The sequence below is a fragment of the Urocampus carinirostris genome, chromosome 1 (assembly GCF_059441175.1).
Source record: "Urocampus carinirostris isolate Australia breed hairy pipefish chromosome 1, RoL_Ucar_1.0, whole genome shotgun sequence".
Lineage (NCBI taxonomy): Eukaryota > Metazoa > Chordata > Actinopteri > Syngnathiformes > Syngnathidae > Urocampus > Urocampus carinirostris.
The window spans coordinates 8,073,520-8,094,387 of record NC_142349.1 but is presented as its reverse complement, the minus strand read 5'-3'; the positions used below and the strand labels follow the sequence as shown (position 1 = coordinate 8,094,387).

Sequence of the window (20,868 nt, the reverse complement as noted above, 5' to 3'; positions counted from 1 at the left end):
GTCCCATTGTCTTTTGATGAGCGCTGTCAGTACTATGCGCGGTAGTTCGCGCGTGGTTGACGCCTCTTCGGAGGCCCCGCCCGACAGGTGCGAACCTGGCAGTGAAACGGACACACCTTTCTTCGTGTGACCCGCAGCGATTTGTAGCTCTGGATGGGAAAAACGATTGTTTTTCGCAAAGAGGAGGGACAAATTGCGAGTGAAGGCACCCATCCCTTTTCAAACGTTTATTAAATCATTAGTGGCCATACTGAAAACCACGAGAAGAAGCCTGCGGCATTATTTTGAGAATTCACCATCCTGTGTGAAAGCATACGAACAGGTTTTGAAAATAGTTACACATGGATCACATTTTAAAATAGACTAAAGCGAAGTTCAATACACGAGTACCAAACGAAAAATGTTCAATACAAATAGATGTTTTAGGATATAGAATCCACACCTGTCAACCTGTACGTTTTTGCCGGACAAAGTATGTTTTTTATGCATTTTAAGACGAGTACGACTTACAAGAAAGTCTGTACGGAAAAATGCGAATTTGTCAATTATGGGTACCATCTGGTATACACAGACAATCACGAATCGGTAAATCAATCAAGTCAATAGAGTCCGCCGCGGTAGCCTCTATCTCGGTATCGTTTTTTTTCGTTGCAAATGAAGCGAGCGGTTTGATGCTACTGTGCGTATGCGTCTGCCGCCTGGGGATTTCCCATCATGCATCATACTGTGGTAGTTGTGTAGTAAAAGGAAGTCCGTCTCTTTTTAGAGGACCGGCTTTTTTGGTTCAACTCATTAAAGAGAGACGGCTCTCAAACGGTTTACTTGCTTTGATGCATTATATTACGAATTATTATGCTGTATAAAGAAGTTAAGAAAAAAAGGAAGTATAAAAGGAGAAAAGAAAAAAGACAGGTTTGTGGTTATCCCTTTAATCAGTATATTACCAACAATAATTTAATGCTGAAAATGAATTCATAATTTGAATAAGAAAATTCTACTTAATTATATTTGCATGTATTTTTTTCCTCTACAGTGAATGTCCAAGCTACTTAATTTTTGAACTTTATTTTAAAATAAACCTCATTTATGTGGAGCAACTCTGGATCTCACAACAAAATGTTCGTTAACAATATATATGATGTAACGAAACGCTTCTACAATATAACACGTAAACTACATAAATTCAAGTCAAGTCAAGTCAAGTCATTTTTATTTGTATAGCCCTTAATCACAAATAGTCTCAAAGTGCTTCACAAGTTATTACATATAAGAAGTTTAGGTTATTCGTATGCTATAGAGTAGAAGTGAGTTTTAAGCTTAGATTTAAACATTTCCACTGAGGTTGGAGATCGGATCTCAGGGGGAAGAGCATTCCACAACACCGGTGCCCGGATGGAGAACGCTCTCGAACCAGCGGAACACTTCATGGCTCTTGGGATCACCAGGAGACCGGCGCTCTCGGAACGAAGGCTTCGGGCCGGGACATAGGGGGAAATCAAATCTGAAAAATATGAGGGGGAAAGTCTATGTATGATTTTGTATAGTAATAGGAGAACCTTAAAATCGCATCTTAGGCTAACAGGGAGCCAATGCAGGTTAGGCAAAATTGGGGTGATGTGATCGTACTTTTTTGTCCTAGTTAAAAGCCTCGCTGCAGCATTTTGTACCAGCTGAAGACTCTTGAGTCTGGTCATCGCAAGACCGAAAAGTAGTGCATTACAGTAATCGAGACGGGAGGTAACAAACGTGTGAATTATGATTTCCGCATCCGACTGAGAAAGTATAGGACGAATTTTAGCAATGTTAGGGAGATAAAGAAAGCGGTTCTAGTAATTTTCTTCACATGTGTTTGAAAGGACAGATCGGGGTCAAAAATGACACCTAAATTTTTAAGTGAGTCGCTCTGTGTGACGAGGCAATTGTCGATGTTCACAGCGGTTTTAGAGAATAAGTCACGGGACTTAGATGGACCAATAACTAACATTTCAGTCTTTTCAGAGTTAAGACGCAGGAAATTGAGTGACATCCACTCTTTTATCTCAGTGAGGCAGGCCTCCAAATTTCCACAGTTTAGTGTGGCAGATTCCTCCATCGGGAGATAGAGTTGAGTGTCATCTGCGTAGCAATGGAAACTGATATTATACTTGTGAATAATATCACCTAGTGGAAGCATATAAATGCTGAAGAGAAGGGGGCCAAGCACTGAACCCTGTGGAACACCACAGGTAACACTAAATGGCTCAGATGTCAATTCGCCATATCTAACGCAGTGTGTCCTATCTGAGAGGCAGGATCTGAACCATAAGAGGACGTTTCCTGAGAGACCAATCCATTTTTCCAACCGTTCTAGCAAGATATTATGGTCCACTGTGTCAAATGCAGCACTAAGGTCCAGCAGCAGCAAAAGTGATGATGCGCCAGAGTCCATTGCCCGTAGGAGATCATTGGTTACCTTAATCAGAGCTGTCTCAGTAGAGTGGTTAGCCCTGAATCCTGATTGCATTGATTCAAAGAGATTGTTCTCAGACATGAAATCATTCAGCTGCTGTGCAACTACTTTTTCAAGTATTTTAGAAAGAAACGGTAGGTTTGCCACAGGTCTATAATTACATAAGTTTTCTGGATCAAGGTTGGGTCGTTTCAGTGTGGGTTCAATGACGGCGGACTTAAAAGCCGCTGGAACTACACCTGAGGAGAGTGATATGTTTAAAATATTTAGAACTGAAGAACGCCAAAGAGACCTTTAATAAGTGAACCTGGAAGCGGATCGAACTGGCAAGTCGTCGGTTTGGCCGTATTCACCATCTGTTTAAGATTATCGAGTGACAGTTCACTTAAAACGGGACAAAATCACTGGACAGCCACCATGTCGTGCATCTATAGATTTGAGTGCTTTAGTATGTGTTGAACTAATACTGTCTTAAGCGATTTTTTCCTGTATGCTTTGGATCTTCTTAGTAAAGAATACCATTATGTCGTGGGCAGAATGAGTGGAGCTATCTGGGATAGTCTGTTGCCTTGTAAGCGATGCTACAGTGTCGAAAAGGACCTTGGGATTGTTCTTTTGTGATGCAATCACCTTCGAAAGGTAGGCTGATTTTGCAGAGGCCAGGGCCGCTTTATACTTCAACAAACTATCGCACCAGATTTGATGGAAAACTTCAAGCTTGGTAGCGCGCCATTTTCTTTCAGATTTCCTGCATTCTCGTTTAAGGGATCTAGTTTCATCATTAAACCAAGGCGTGCGTCTTTTAGGTCGTGATTTCAGCCGGATGGGCGCTACTGAATCCAGGGCACTAGCCAGGGTAGCATTAAATTCATTCAAATAAACACGTTTGAAAAAAAATATGGTGTATAATATCTTGTAAGGGAAAATTCGACAGTTTGTAAGGGCATGGAACGTGGAGGTTGACAGGTATGCATACTATTGTCTTAAGTGTCTCCAGATGCAGAGTGAGGCACCTAATTCTCTTGCCTCATTGCAGAGGGTGAGACCAAGGATTCTGATTTTGCGCACACCCTGGCCCCAAACAGTAGAATTAGCTGATATCAGCAAGCTCACGGCATGCTGTTAAGCCATCCAGTAATGTTTTTTTCATTGCATTGACTTTTATTCATAATAGAGAATTGTTTTATTCAGAAGGGTTGCACATATATTTAATTATTAAGTCAATATAAGATAATAAAACGTTTTCCCCTATGCTACAGTTTATATATTGCTTTATTGCTCTTCCAATCAAATGATGAAAAAGATAAAGGTCAATTTAAAAATCTGATGGTGCCTAACCAGACACAGACTTTACATAACGTCCCTGATAGATAAATGCCCACATATAAACAAAAATACGGGTACTCAATAGAAAAATGTCTAGACTAAAGCAATTGAGAAAGCTATTTATAGCCATTGTTAATGCTTGCAATGCTTTTTACAAAATATTATTTTCAGCAAAGTGTTGATAGTCAAATTAACCACCAATCAAAACCATTTTCACAATTTTTTATTTAAACAAGAATAATTTGAAACAAATGAATCTTAGTGGGTGACTTCAAAGTACTAAGTTAGCGCTGTCGTTGCTGATTCGGGTAAAAAAAAAAGAAGCAAAACAAGACAAAAAAAGCGCCACCTTCCTTTGATCTGAAATCACTGGTCTACTAGTGATCATAAGACCCAAGAAGAAATCCACAGGTTCGAGAGCGTTCTCCATTCGGGCCCCGGTGCTGTGGAATGCTCTTCCCCCTGAGATTCCATATGCAACCTCATCTGTAAATGTTTAAATCTAAGCATAAAACAGACTTCTATTCTATAGCATATGAATAACCTGTATTTTATGTTGACAATATCTGTGTAATATTTGTTATTGCAACATCTACTGCAGCCTGGTCATCCTGGAAGGGGGATTACCTCATGTGCAGTCCCCTCTCAAGGTTTCTTCATCTTCCTCATGTTGAGGTTTTTGAGTTTGTCTTTGCCCTCATGTAGGTTTTGGATTAGGGGGTGGTGTGCTAATAATCTGTGGTTTGCAATCATCTGTGGTCTGTGCAGCCCTCTGAGACTCTTTGTGATTAAGGGCAAATAAAATGAATATACTTGACTACTTTTTCCCAAATAAGTGACATAAAAAAAGGTATCAGAATTCCACTAAAAAAGACTGAGGACTGTCCGGGTGGCATAGTGACACCAAGTTTTTTGGCACACAGTCATCCAATTTTGGACCTCATGTGTGAGATAATCATGGCTCTCACTCTACTTTGACGTGAGTTTTTGCCAAGCCCAGCAGAGAGGTGGGGATATCGCTTGGTGTCGGACCAGAGTTTAGCTACAGAGGCTTCTGAAGGGATAGGATATGTTAAGAGTTTGCAAAGAGCTGCATTTAGTCATGCATATTCTACTTATAATCAGCTCTTCCAACAGATAATGTTGACTGTTTAAGCTTTCTGTTTGTTAGCGTATTTATATAGGTAAGCAGTTGTTTGCCTCAGGCGCAGGCAACCCATATTACACCACTGCTTGCTGTAAGTTCCAAAAAAAAATACTGAAAAAAAAGAACAAGATTGAGAACAAAACAGGCAGTCACAAGTATAAAGTAGCTTTATATTAATAAGTTCCACAGAGCCTCAACAATTGCAGTCTACACGATTATCACATGACAGGTTGTTTTGGTTCACGTTGTGATTAAATGTCACGAGACAGTCAGTGAGGAGCGATATAATCAGTGGTCAGCGTCGTCTTCTGGTTGTGTGCTTCTGCACAATTTTGCTTAAGATCAAAACAAAGATACAGTAGACCTACGAGATATGTTAAAAAAAACACAAAACATCAGGTGGTTGGAGAAAGTTCTGACTCTTTCACTATGTTCTGTATCTCACTTTTAATAGCTTTGTGTTTCACCAGTGAAAATATTGTTTAGTGTAAACCTGTTCTTTTTATGTCATCTGAGAAAGTCCAACAAGGATCCTGTTGCACAATTAAAATGCCACCACTGTGAGAGATTAAGGTTTACATACAGTACAGCAGTGAAAGAGGTGGACGGAAAATTGAATTATTATTGTTTGAATCTAAACAAAAACTCATAAAATGTTAGAAAAAAATTCCTAATACAGAACTGAAGACCATTGTAAGTTCCAAACTTTTTCATCTATTTTCTGCTGTTGTACCAAGAATGACCTGTTGGAGACAGCATGGTGTAACCCATTGATAAAAAAATCATGGGAAATAATAGCCTGAAAGAGCAGAGAGTACAAAAATGACATCAGCTGAATGTCATCGGGAACATTTTGCAGATTTGATTTGGGATCCTTTAAACAACAGGTGTCAAGCAGGCGACCCGCTGGCTAAGGGATTGAATCCGGCCCGCGAGACAACGCTTAGGGAAGCGCAAGAGAAAAACGACTTGCGGGTTGAAATATGTCCACTTGATGTTGCCAAAGCCTCTCACAAACGCTGTACTTGTATTTCTCTCTCTCTCTCTCTTCCTCCCACATTTTATCTCTCTCTTTCTTTCACTCTGCCTCTTTTTCTCTATCTTTGTTCCTCTTTGTCTCTCTCTCTCTCAGCATCGTTTTACCTTCTTTTGCTCTCTCTTCCTTTCCTCTCTCTTTTGTCCCTTTCTCTCTCTCGCTCTCTCTTTCCCCTTCTCTCTTTCCCTCCTACTTTTTTCTCTCCTTATCTTATTATTTCTTTGGACTTATTTCTTCTTCTCTCTTTCTTTCCCCCTCGCTCACCTTTTCTCTTTTTTCATAGTGATAGCCTTGCCTTAAGGGGTAGAGCAGATTCAGTAACCCAGAGGTCCACTGTTCAATCCCAGCTTTCTTCTGGTCACGTGTCCTTGGGCAAAACTCTTCATACACGTTGCCTCCAGTGCCACTCTCTTTCTAGTGCCTGAAATAAGGGAATGCTCTGTGGCGGTCAGAGGCGCCGTTGGAAAAAGGCTGGCAACGACACTTGCGTCAGCCTGCTCCAGGTGGATATGTATGTAGCTTACGGCCACTACAGTATGAATGAGTAATGTATCCTCTGTAAAGTCCCGATGAATGTCAAATAAATCGCTATGCTATTGCTATTATTAATTACACTAGCAAACTGCAGGAGTTGTCAAATACGAAACACAACCTGTTACTCTACTGATTGTGTATGGAAACAGCTACAGAACAATTCGAATTGGATACAGTTCACAACGGAGGCAAATTGTACTACTTTTATTGACTCCATTTATATGCAGGGAATATTCCAATCGGAAACAGAAGTAAGATTTTTGGAGAAATTCGAAAGGATTGTTGACACGATTAACCTTGTATACATGGCCTTTAAGAACATTCCTATTGTAAAGGCAAAGCAAGAGTGACGTCATTAAGCAAATAGACGTCGTTACCGCTTTTAACTCTTGACATTAAATCAAGTATGGATTCAACAAAGTACAGATCTTGTTTCCTCCAAGTTCCAAAAATGAGCTCCGGTGTTCCGCCTTATGTGTTTACAAGTTGTGTTTGTACTTGGCTTGCCAAAGGACTTACACTATACATGGATGGATATAAATTAAGCATCAACTATGAATGACCTGTAGCATTTTCACTGTGAAATAATGTGGAAATCAACCGATATACATGAGGCATTTTTTAGTAAGTACATTTTGACTGTAGTCTGGCTGTATCATTCATCTTTATTTACTCATCATTTATATATATATATATATATATATATATATATATATATATACAAATATATATATATATATATATACATATATATATATATATATATATATATATATATATATATATATATATATATATATTCTTATATTCATATTTGTTTTTGGGTCCGTTATGGCTCTTTCAAAATTTTGTGTTGCCAACCAGTGGACCATCCCAACCATTGCAACCAGAAAACTTGCAATGGGTTAGGACTTTAATCAGATATATTTGAACATTTACACGGCTTTACGAAATCAGAAGACTGGCAACAGTCCATTTCCAATCGATATATCGCCTGCATGTAAACCTACACACTGGACTTTTAGTCGACCCAACTTTTGATTCATTGTTTTAACACTTGACCTGCTTAATTGGCTGAAGAAGAGCTAAACGGTTATGGATGCCATGGCGCCCAATTGGTCCCCCGCCGTGTGGCGCCAGGTTCTGTCACGGTTGCCACGGCGCCCAATTGGCCACACTCATGGACACCAGCTGAAACGCGTTGACAGATTGCTCCCTGGGAGTACTTAAACCCTGTCCTTTGAGCCGTTTGTTGTCGAAGCGTCTGCAAAACTCCTGTTAAACTCCGTTTTGCCAGTGTTTTTTTACTCTTGTTTTGTCAAGCTCTGTGAATCTCCGTTTTTGCCTGTTTTGCTCCTGTTTTGTTCTCGCCCTGTGTTGTTTGATTTTGACCACTACCTCGTGGCGATCAATCTACTTCCGCGACCAACGATCCACGGATCGAGTTTGCGCTCATTCCTCTTCTCCCCAATAAACTGTGAGTGACGTTACGCGATTGAGTTCTGCTTCCTGTTTCCTGTCCTGGTTCGTGACATAAACGTGTCCTGCCAGCTTGTATTTGTCCTGCCTACAGACTGCTGAAGGCTACAAGTCAGTCCAACTGGTTTAACTGTTTTTTTAAAATTTATATTTACATCCCAGAGTATAAATGACTCATTGGTTTTACACTTTCTCGTCTACCGCCTCTCACTTAGTTACTGTCTCTTCCATGACTACTTTTTATCTATTGCTTCTCCACCCTGTATAATCTTTGTTCTTTTCACTTCTCTTAAAGCATTAGTTTCCTTTCTACGCAATCCCTTTTAACTCTTGCTCTTGAGGTGATGTCAGGCTTGTACTCTTGTACGCCGTCTTCCATCTCGAGTACTTTACAAATATGAGGCATGGAAAGAGAATTTGTTTCGGCTGAGTCGAGAGCACCTGAAGAACAGCATAGTTCATTGTACAGTATGTGAAAAAACTAAAAATGAAATATAAGACAGACAATTAATTGAACTGAAGTGATGCAGCAGAAGGGAATTTCCGCATGTGAACTGATTTCCTGCTCCAGTTGAAATCTGACGTCCTAGTGAGAGAAACAGCATTGCATTCTTCACATAACACCAGTCACCTGACAACTACGTTATCACTGTATGTGTGTGTGTGTGCCTAAATGTGAATTTGATTGATTCTAAAATATTAGCTTGCTGAATTATTTGTATTTGTACTTGTATTTGACAGCCAGTTGATATTTACAATCTTTCATTTTATTAGTTTTTGAGTCTGATCTGTTCACTTGGTCTTTTCAGCGTTGCACTGACCCTCCTGTATCACAGCCGATCTGATTGTTTAATTGCTTTGGTCTTACAGTATGTTCTCCATAGTAGCATCTTTGCGAGCGTCTTTGCTGTTTCCATTTTAAATGCAGTGTTCAGTAGGCTTTCTCGTGTAAACTTCACAATAACAGCAGCGAGCAACTGGTTTCTGAATGTATTCATGTGACATCTGTTGTGTCTCGTTTTAAAACCATCATGTAAAAATTACGACTCTTATCGTTTCAGCTATAACTCAACATGCAAGATCAAACACAAAAGGTGGAATAAGAAACATTGCTCACTTTATTCAAATGATTCACATTTGTCTTTAAATAGCTGTGTAGCAACCAGGTGAGTTGCAGAGAGAAACACATTTGATGCTTACTGCTGGATTGTATATACTAGATTATTGTAAATAGAACTTTATATACAACAGAATAATGAGGGCCCTGTTGTAACGTCATACTTGGTACACTGTGTGGGTGGAGATTATTTCTTTTATCCTGGCAGATGCACGAAGAAACTAGGCTTAGGTGCAGTTCTGGTTGAGAACATGATACTGGCAAATGGAAGTGGCTCCAATTTAATTTTATATTCAGTGAAGGAGGGCTCAAGGTCCATAAAGGAGGACAATGAGCACTCCATGTATGTTTAAAGAACTTCAGGAATATTTTGACATTGATATTGTCAAATTGGCCATGATTACTAATTATGTGATGCCCCAACACATTCACTGTTTACCAAAATAGAGCCCTTAAAATTCTTGACAGCCACAACTGATTTAGAGCACAATGAGTACATATTTACGTCCACGCCTGTTTGTCATTCACACTTTTTCTGAGGTCACTGGAACATTCCTCCACTGTCAGTCCAGATATATTTGTTCTGATACCGGAATGCCCAAATATACCACCCAAACAGTTTTTTTTTTCCTGTCAAGAGGCTTGTTAGTGGCGTTGTAGCTAGCTTTGGTCACTTGCTTATAATACACTGGTAGCAACAGCTTGACTGATCTTTGTAACAAAGGTCTTATGTTCGAAATACTTTTGGGGAGTGGTCCTTTACTTGTGAATCTATTTGCTGTCCCTTAAGTGGATTCCCTGTAAAGAGCAAGGGTCCACAATTTATTATTAACAGGTACTTGTACCGTACTACCATAGAATTCTGTGTGCTTTTCAAGTATTAAAGAGAAACTATATAAAGTTAAATACGACACCACTATGTTTTCTGTATAATAGTGTCCCAGGCTTTCCAAAAACATTTTTAGCCTACCGTGTCAAAATTTTATATTTTGTCAACAGGTCAAAGTGGCAAAGGTTTACCGAGCAAATGGCAGTGATGTGGTACACATAGTAAAGGGTTGTTTACATCGCACATCTTTCACAGTTATGCATTTGAAATTTATGTTTCACAAAGACAGGATACACAAAAACCTCCATCTTGGTCCAAAAAAGTGTGATGTGTGTCTTCATATTGCTTGGTCCAATCATTCAAACATAAAAAGATGTTTCTCTAAACTTACCAACCACTTGATGAGTGGGTAACTTTTCATGTACAGGGGTACCTCTTTATACAAGCACGTCTAGACAAGATCATTTCGACATACACGTATTTTCTTTTAGAACAAACATCTTGCTCTACGTATGGGGGTAAATCCAAGCTATGAGCAGTCCCGAAGGCTACCACTAGAGACCGCTAAACGATAGCATCAGCTCGTCCCAATTAGCGCATGCGCTTCCCACCATCAGATGCATGATCTTGTACCACTTGTATAAATTCTGCAGCAATTTTTTTTTCTATTTTATTTTTTCATATACCATCTATTTTTTTGTTGCTTTTTGTGACCCTACCCATGGTTTCTAAAAAAAGGGAAATAGTTAGTTTTCAGAGAACAAAAAGAGAATTATGTCAATTTAATTGAATCAGGAAATAAAAGACAATAATGGTTTTTGTGTGAGTGACTTAGCTAAGGAAGTAAATGGTCTGCATTTAGCGCTTTTCAAGTCACTGAAGACCTCCCAAAGCGCTTTACAATGTGCTTCACACTTACCCATTCACACACTCACACACCGATAGCAGTGTCAACCGAGAAAGGCAACTATTGGGGGCATTTGGTATTCAGCGTCTATGATTGGTAGACATCTCCTATTGGTACGCTATTGAAACAGAAATATTTCATCAAGGTTATAAAGACGAGGAGTGTGACTGTAGATTCAAAACTGAGAACTACTATTCATGACGGGATAGAGAGACTTATCACTGTGGATACGCGACAAGCTAGCAGTAGCTAGTGGCACTGACAGCAGAAGTCACTGAAGATGACTGGCTCTGTGACTGTGGTTTGGTACAAGAAGCAACGAGTGCAGATTACCAAGCCGTGGAGAAGTTTCGCAGGGCTTCGCTCCATTAAAATAAAAGAAGAAAATGAATGTGTGTGTACGTTTAATTAAAGTTACAGTAACTTTATAGTGCAGAGTAGATGGTTATGTGTCATCTGCAGTCTCGTGCTATGTCACTCTTCCCACACCCACCAAGTACTCCAAGATAACCGCCAACTCCCTAAATAAGTCCATTTTGTTTCTTATATTGGACAAATGTAAAACAGATTTCATAGGATACTAATTACTTTTTTGACTATTATTGTCTACTGTTGTTTGTTGTTTTGACTATTACATCATATTTGCTATTGAACAATCATGTTGCTGTTCTTTGATTCCACACCCCTAAGGGTTTTTTTTTGTAACCTTGAAGATTTGATGAAAAAAGGGGTCTCAAATGCAGGCTATATGACATGATGGAGTTATGTCATCTGTAGGCCAAAATCCATTGATGTCTCCTCTACTTATTTTGAATGTCTATTGAAGTTTAACCCTAAATATTTATAACACTGTTAAATTTGATTCGTCTGAGAGATCAGAGTAGGGCCAAATAGTTTTTAATGATTTCATATCGGGATAATTTGCTCGTTACAAGAGCGATCCGAGCTACAAACACAATCCTGGAGCAAATTAAGCTCGTATGAAGAGGTACCATTGTATGGCAAACACATTTTTGCATCTACCTTATGTTTAAAGTCCACAAATGGATATAAGCCTGAAAGTACAAGAATATGATTTTGAAGGTAATGTTTCTAAGTTGGAGAAGATTTTGTCTCAGTCACATCTAATAAGCCAGTGGTTTTGTCCAGGAGGTGGCCAACAAGAGGTGTGTTAACTCATTCAACTGCCATTGGTTGCTATAAATGTCCAAACATGTGAACTGGTTTGACACTGAATGAGTTAATGACTCCATCCTTCATCAATCAGAATGCCATCTGCTCCAAAGACGACTGGTAGCCGAGAGCAGCTGAGCGGTGGAAGTGACGTTGGTGAGGAGGCCCACCTCGTGTATGTGTGGGCTCACTGGCAGTGGTAAACAGGCTGGACATACTCTGGAGGAAAGTAGCCCACGTGTCCATGGCAACGGCCCCTCCAGCGCAGGGAGTCGGAGCAGTCAATGAGCTCGATGACGTCACCTCGCAGGAAGCGAAGTTGTGATGGATTGTGAGGGTTGAAGTCGAAAAGAGCGTGGGCGTGGTGAGGACGCTGCCAACCCGCATGGGAAAATCACAAAAAAGAAGCAGGAAGTTGTAAGAGGAAGTACAAAAGGAAAACAAGATCAGTTTTAAATTAAAGCGCTTTGGGAAGTCTTCATTGACTTGAAAAGCGCTATATAAATGCAGATCATTTCATTTCATTTCATTTCATTTTAAATCCTTCTATTGGGGCGGGCAAAGTTTTTGAGTAGCGGGCTGCATTGAGTTAAAAGATCTGGCCATGGGACAGGTCTTTTACGAGTAAATATACATGCAGAAATCTGCTTTTTACATTTCTTAGTCTTATAAAATTGGTTTTGAAACGCTCAGAGTTGAAGCAAAATAATATGGCAGAAATAATTACCTGTTTTAAAAACTCAATTTGATATTTTGTTTTGTACTATTACTGTGGTTGTATTTATGTAGTGTTTTTGTAGTATTTAGATTTCTTTGTATTATTTGTGAACATGTCTTTTTGTATTTTTTTTTGTATTATTTCCAAGTATTTCTGTGGTATTAATGTAGTAATATTTTTGTCACATTTCCTTGGTAGTATTTCTGTCATATATATATATATATATATATATATATATATATATATATATATATATATATATATATATATATATATATATATATATATATATATATATATATATATATATATGTATATATATATATATATATATATATATATATATATATATATATGTATATATATATATATATATATACATATATATATATATATATATATATATATATGTATATATATATATATATATATATATACATATATATATATATATATATATATATATATATATATATATATATATATATATATATATATATATATATATATATATATATATATATATATATATATTGTTAATATACAGTGCAGTGAAAAGGTATTTGCCCCCATCCTGAATTCTGCGTTTTGTTTTCTTTTGTTTTTTTATCACTCACAAAGGTTTCAGATCACAAAACCAGTTTTGATATTTGATGACCCGAAGTAAAAAAAGTATTAGTTATTAGCTATTTCCAAAGCTGTAGGGCTGCACCGAACCACTGTCCGAGCCATTATTCACAAATGGAGGAAACAGGACATTGGCAAACCTTCCCAAGAGTCGTCGACTAACTAAGATTACCTCTGAGAGTGTGACAACCGCTTATGCAGGTTACAAAATAACTCTCAAAAAATATCCAGGGAACTGCAGGCCTCTATGGCCTCAGTTAAAGTCAGTGTTCATGACTCCACTATAAGAAAGTCAACAATGGCATCCCTAGGCAGAGTTCCCAGGCGAAAACAACCGCTTTCACAAAAGAACACAAAGGTTTTGTCTCACATTTGCCAAAAACATTTTGATAATCCTCAAGGCTTTTGGAGAAACATTCCGCGGACTTCTGAGTCAAAATTGAACTTTTTGGTAGGTGTGCAGGCCATTGCATTTGGCATAGAAATGGCACAGCACTTGACAAAAAGAACATAATGCCAACAGTGAAGCATGGTGGTGGCAGTGTGATGCTGCTTTGCTTCCTCAGGACCAGGACAATTTGCTGTGGTTAACGGAATAATGAATTCTGGTGTTTACCAGAAGATCTTTAATGAGGATGTCCTGCCATTAGTTTGTGCCCTCAAACTCAAGTGGTCTTGGATCATGCGGCCGGACAAAGATCCAAAACACACCAGCGAGTTCACCTCTGAATGGTTAAATAAAAAAATCAATTGAGATGCTGTGGTGTGACCTCAAATGGGCAGTTCATGCTAGAAAGCCCTCAAATATGGCAGATTTGAAACAATTCTACAAAGAAGAGTGGGGCAGAATTCCTCCACAGCGTTGTGAAAGACTGCCAATTATCGTAATTGTTTTGTTTTTGTTACTGCGGTCATAAGTGTCCCAGCTCGCTATTTGGTTCAGGGAATAATTACTTTTTCACATAGGGTTTTGATTTTTTATTTGTACCTAAGAAAATGGACTCAACATTTCAAAACTGCAATTTGTATTTCCTTGGGATGTCTAGAAAAATATTAAAATTTGGTCTGATGATTTAAAACCTGTGTGAATGTTAAGAATGCAAAAAAACAGAGAAATCATGAAGTGTGCCTTTAAAAAGCTTCCTAGGCCACATGTGGCCCACGGGCCGTAGTTTGGTCACTCCTGCCTCTGGTGAGTGTTTAAATCAAGTATTTATTTGTATAGCCCTTAATCACAAGAAGTCTAAAAGGGCTGCACAGACTACATACAACTAAAACAGGTTAGCGGCTATTGAGTATTGCGAGGCCTTTTTAAAATGCAAGCCCTGCATAATGAGGGATTACTGTATTCAAATTTAAATTTAGCTTCACTCAATACCCATAGATACTTGACATACAAAAAGAGACACTGCAGGAGAAGAAGCAACTGTCAGGCCTAAGGAGGAAGCTCCTCTCCTAGCTGACGAGTGTTAACCACACGAACTGTAAATAAATGGGGCAAATAATTTATGGAAAAAGTGCGCTTAATTATTAGTCTTTTTGTTTGTAAAATTATTACTATGCCTGGAGCAGCACGGCGGCTGAGTGGTTAGCGCGTCTGCGGCACAGTTCTGAGGTCATGAGATCGAAACTTCCTGTGTGGAGTTTGCATGTTCTTCCTGTGCTTGAGTGGGTTTCCCACAGGCACTCCGGTTTCCTCCCACATTCCAAAAACATGCATGTCAGGTTAATTGGCTGGTGCAAATTGTCCATAGGTGTGAGTGAGTCAGTTGCCTGTCTCTGTGTGCCCTGTGACTGTCTGGCAACCAGTTCAGGGTGCCATCTGACCCCTGCCCAAAGATAGCTAGAAAGGGCTCTGGCACCCCTGCGACCCTACTGAGGATAAGCAGTGCAGACAATGGATGGATGGACAATGCCTGGAAAGAAAAAAATCATCTTGCACAATACCGAGAAATGGATAAGCCCAGAGACAAAATTGATATGGAGTGTTTCGGCTAAGTGTTATTCGTTCAACATGATATGTATTTTAAGAAAACATCAAACTTTAAACATAGATTGTTGTCCGTGACCCCAATTATTCTGACCAGTCATTTTCAATCCAGCTCAGTAAAACTCAGGCTCCAAGTACATAGGAGAGAAAATTTGGCTTCTGGAACATCATTCCGAGTTTAAAGCTCCTCTGATAGATGATTCAACAAAGCAATCGAGTTCCAATTAGAAGATCACCTCTAAGTGGTCAGGCGCAATGGCTTTTTTTTAACAGCACTTTGCTTGCATCATTGGACGGCTACGAGCACAAAATAAATGAAGAAACCGCAAGGGAAGGCACAGAGAGCTAAATGTTGTTTGGAGAAGAATGTATGCGATGCTCAGATAAGATCACACGCCTATGTACTAAAAATAAAACGTCGCTTTCTGTCCCACTGTCTTTAAGCACACCAAAACAAGTCAAGCTTACTTTTCTCCTGGCCGACAGCTTCCTCTGATCTCTGATGGCCTACGAAATAAACCCGGTTAGCTGGAGAAAAGCAACTATTTTAGGTAGCACGTTCTGAACCTCAATGAACTCTTTGCTGTCATTCGCGCTCCTGCCGAGAAGAGTGGAAGTGAACTAAGAGCAGGCTTCGGGCCTGGAAGGAATACCAATACTTTCTTTTCAAGGCAGTAGAGAACTCTGAATAAAGGCCCATCACCAGGTTTTTGTTTTGATTTGAAAAATACCTCATAAACGATCTTGTTCAAGTAAGCTTGATACTGTAGAGCAGGGGTCACCAACCTTTTCGAATTCAGCTACGTTTTTGGTACTGACTAGGACAGAAGGGTTTGATATACGCTTCTAAAATAACAACTCATCATATTAGTACTATGTTCAGGGTTCGTACAGGTGGATGAAATCCTTAAAAGAACTTTGATGTTGTGATTCGATGAAAAGTGCTTGAATTTTGGGTTAATTAGTTGTGAATGCTTGAAATCGTTGCCATGTTTCACAACATGTTTGCTTAAAAAAAACGGCAACACAGCTCTCTGGTGGCCTTACCTTGCCATTGCATTTCTTTTTCCATTGTAATTAACGGCCACTGGCATTGGTTTGTACGACAGTGTCCTATTAAGCACCATTGCCCTCATAGGTCAAGCCCAAAAGGACAGGTGCATGCTACAGCTTAACAGGGAACTATGAAATGTGTACTAGTGCAAGGATGGCGTATTGAATAAATGAATGAAAACTTTATTCGACCATCAAAATAAATAAAAAAACAGAACAAAAACAATAACTCAACAACAAAATAACGTTACATAATAAGTTCGAAAGGGGTAGTGAGAAGCAAATGATTATATTACCTACTCCTTCATGTATTAATTAAGGACATTTATTGTAGGCCATGAAAAGAATTAGGTAGCATCTCCTAGTGGTAAATTTTAATGGGAATAAATTCCTGCAACTGAAAATGTAAGCTACATATTACTGTCAATTAACCCAACACCTATATGCATACGTATTGTTCAGATCTACAAAAATATTCTCGATTTAGTCAAGATCTTAAAATGATATGTGTTGATAAATGGATCTGTAAAATACACAATTTAAGCCAGATTTCCTCTTTTGATGGTACTAAATAAATTGAAAATTGGCTTTGAAAAGTGTTTGGATTTTTGCCATGAGTGTGTACCAACCCCTTGTGTTTTTATTATGATATTACCGTGTTTTAACTAACATTAGGAGGGTTAGATAGTCTCAGTTAACCACTAAAATATTCATTCATTATCTGCACCACTTATCCTCCGTAGGGTCGCAGGGGTGCTGGAGCCCATCCCAACTATCTTCGGGCAGTGGGCAGGAGATACCCTGAACTGCTTGCCACCCAGTCGCAGGGCCACTAAAATATCTGCCTTATGAAAGGGCACTGAATGCTTTACATAGAGTATATGAACTAAAGGCTGATATCAACAGAAATTTCAGAAAAAAATATGTGTTTGAGGACATTGATCATGTCAATACTATCTTGTGTCAGTTAGAAATCAAATCTCTTGGAAAATCACAATGCCGATTACTGGTGAGCTATTTTAAATTCTACTCGGGTGTTTTTGGTGACCCCAGTACAATGTACCAATGCAAGAAAGAAAAACCATAAACAAAACATAGTGTGTTGTGATATGTTTACAAATTAATACTAATATGACAGACTTTCGGATAGAAGTGTAAACTTGAATGTTTATTGGTTGATGAGAGAAGTGAAACTGGATCAAAAAGGTTATTCCTATCCTGCCATGATGGGATAAGAAGTGATCTGGGGCCGTGTAATGAGATGATTAGTTTGAAAAGAAGTTGACACAAACACATTTTGACTCGGGCAGCTTTCTAGACAGTCGCACCAGATTTGGTTCGCAGCCGTGAACCTGCCCTACATAGGACCGAACAAATCAGAATGCTTTCTTTTTATTTAATTGCTGATATTGCAGTCTTTTTAAGTGTGTCTTCTTGGGGAGGCACCGTCAAGAAGAAGGATGCCTCTCGTCTCAATAAACTGGCTAGGAAAGCGAGCTCTGTTGTGGGCACAGAGCTGGACAGCCTAACAACAGTAGCTGAGAGACGGGCACTGAAAAAGCTGCGGTCAATCATGGACAATCCATCGCATCCACTACACAGCATTATCTCCAGACAGAAGAGCAGTTTCAGCCACAGACTGCTGTCACTGTCTTGTACTACGGACAGACTGAAGAGATCTTTTCTTCCTCATGCCATGAGGCTCTTTAACTCTACCCGGCAGAGTAAAAGCCCACAGTAAACCACACCACCTACATTGCATATTACCGAATCTTATTCCAATATGTATTCTGTGTAGCACTATTTAGTTATTCTATATAACACGCTACAGTGGGTATTTGCACGTCACACTGGGTATTTGTATATTGTATTCTTTTTGCTTTATTATTGTATTGTTCTCAGCTAAGGGATGCTGCTGGAAATGTGAATTTCCCTTCGTGGATGAATAAAGTATCTATCTATCTATCTATCTATCTATCTATCTATCTATCTTTCATCGGTACTTTACAGTAAATTCTGCTAAATTATATAATTATTGACTGGATTAGAATATGTGAGTTATACATGCATTATTAATACTTTTTGTTTGCGCGTAGTGATGTCATGCACATTAAATAACAAGCATAATGCAGAGCATTCTACGTTATCTACCCATTTTGCACGATTTGGAAAACCATTAGGCTGGCGGTGCCATCAACCTCATGGCTGAAAAGCTTAGGCATGTCAAACATATGGTATGCAGGCCAGATCTGTCTTTTTTTCCTTTCTTTGTTTTTGTGTATGTGTTTGTATTGCTCCCGGTCACTTCTCTCAGTGGATATGACCAAGGTAGATAGATAGACACCTAAATGGGTTTTAAATGATGAAGCATTACATTGCAAAACAAAGCTACATATGTGTCGGTTAACTTGTTTTACTAATTCGGGCAAGCCTAAAAACAGAAAGTCTGGATCCGGCCCCAGAGCCAAACTGAGTTTTACATCCCTGGCTTAGCATGCGTTGAGTTATTTTGCAACTGCAGTTTTAACAAAGTAAGTCAAGTCATGTTTATTTGTATAGCCCTTTATCACAAGAAGTCCCAATGAGCTGCACATACCACCGAATATTACAGACTACGGACCATTATTGCACCATCCCCTGATCTAAAATCTACATGAGAGCAAGGAAAAACTCGAAATCTCAGCATGATGTTATATGCTACATGTTCGAATGACATTTTCCTGGAGAAAACTCATTTCTGAGGGTATATGTACAGTGAAGAGCTGAAATTACATCATGAACTGTACTAATCACCATGTGCCAGGTTAAAATGAGATGTACTACATTTCCCATCATTTTAAGACTTGGAAACAGTTCAGGTGAAATAGAAACTTTATTTCTAAACATTTATTTAAGAATTCCTATGAAAAAATTGACTGGTGTTAAGGGGAAAAAACTGGAGCAAACGTAAATGATTCACTATAATTAATGTTTCATGTTAGGCTGCGTGTGGAATAATGAGCGAAGGTCACTGATGACATAGATTATTCAGAAAATATTATCTCAAAATCATGATTTACGGATGTAGGGTTTGTGATTTTTCTTTTGCTATGATGGTCTTTGCTTTAATTTTGTCATTTAATCGCTTGTTATTCAACATCATTGATACATTATTATAAAGTGTTGTTAGATTTACTTCTGCCTTTAAGATAGCTTTGATTTTATGCTATTCGAGTTTTGGGCATTCTATCTTTCTACAATGATATATTGAGTTCATACTAAATTAGTCAGAATTAGTGTATGTGATGATTTATTTACAACAGATACAGATTTGGGAAAACGTTTTGGAATGGAAGTAGTAACTCATTAGTATCTAGATGCTCCCAAAAAAAGCCATGCTTGTATGGTAGATGTTTATTTCAAGGTAAGGATTATTATGGTACAACATGATTGGACAAGAGGGCAACAGTTAGTTATCCCAGTCAGTAAACTTAATCTGAACCATAAACCCATGCTGTAAATATGGGTATCTCAGATTAAAACCAAACAAAAAAAAACCAACCATAGAATTTTTTTTTTACAGATTATTTACGGATTAAATCCAGCACAGCAATTGCTCTCATATGTTTAAAACACGTTTTGTATTGACATATTTTTTCAGGCAGACTTCTAATCAATACAAAAATCACGAGAGTCAGACTGGAACCCACCACTCTCACCATCAAACAACTTGGTAAGCATGAAAAAAATCCTCACATTTCCTCTTAAAAGGCAGCAAAAAGATTTCTTACTTAGTTCTGAGAGCTCTAACTTTTCTATCTCCACTATCACGCATTGTTCAGGTAGGTGTGCCTTTGCGCAAAAATGTATACAGGTAAAAACCGCCAACTTCAATCAATGTCCTTCTAAAGTTGCAAGAAAAATGTTGATCTTTAAATATGGATACATACAAAGTAAAAAGGAAGCAAGTCAAGTAAAGAAATGAAACATGTGAGTATATATATATATATATATATATATATATATATATATATATATATATATATATATATATATATATATATATATATATACTGGACTGTCTCAGAAAATTAGAATATTGTGATAAAGTTCTTTATTTTCTGTAATGCAATTAAAAAAACAAAAATGTCATACATTCTGGATTCATTACACATCAACTGAACTATTTCAAGCCTTTTATTATTTTAATATTGCTGAATTTGGCTTACAGCTTAAGAAAACTCAAAAATCCTATCTCAAAATATTAGAATATCATGAAAAAGTATACAAGTAGGCTATTCAACTAATCACCTGAATCATCTAATTAACTCGAAACACCTTGCGAGGGTTTCCTGAGCCTTAAAAACACTCAGCTTGGTTCAGTACACTAAATCACTGCTGATCTGACTGCTGTCCAGAGGACCATCATTGATACCCTCCATCAGGAGGGTAAGACACAAAAAGAAATTTCTCAAAGAGCAGGCTGTTCACAGAGTGCAGTTTC

The 20,868-nt window shown here is 38.3% G+C and overlaps 1 protein-coding gene across 1 annotated transcript in view; it reads right to left on the bottom strand.

Moving 5' to 3' along the window:
- Positions 1–9,066: 9,066 nt before the first annotated feature.
- The window catches only part of grapa (GRB2 related adaptor protein a), a 54,761-nt gene continuing 42,959 nt past the window's right edge, over positions 9,067–20,868 (bottom strand). The window contains exon 5 of the mRNA XM_088354066.1: positions 9,067–12,370. Coding sequence (XP_088210192.1) covers positions 12,185–12,370 — 186 coding nt within the window. The 3' untranslated portion in view covers positions 9,067–12,184. The remainder of the gene's footprint in view (positions 12,371–20,868) is intronic.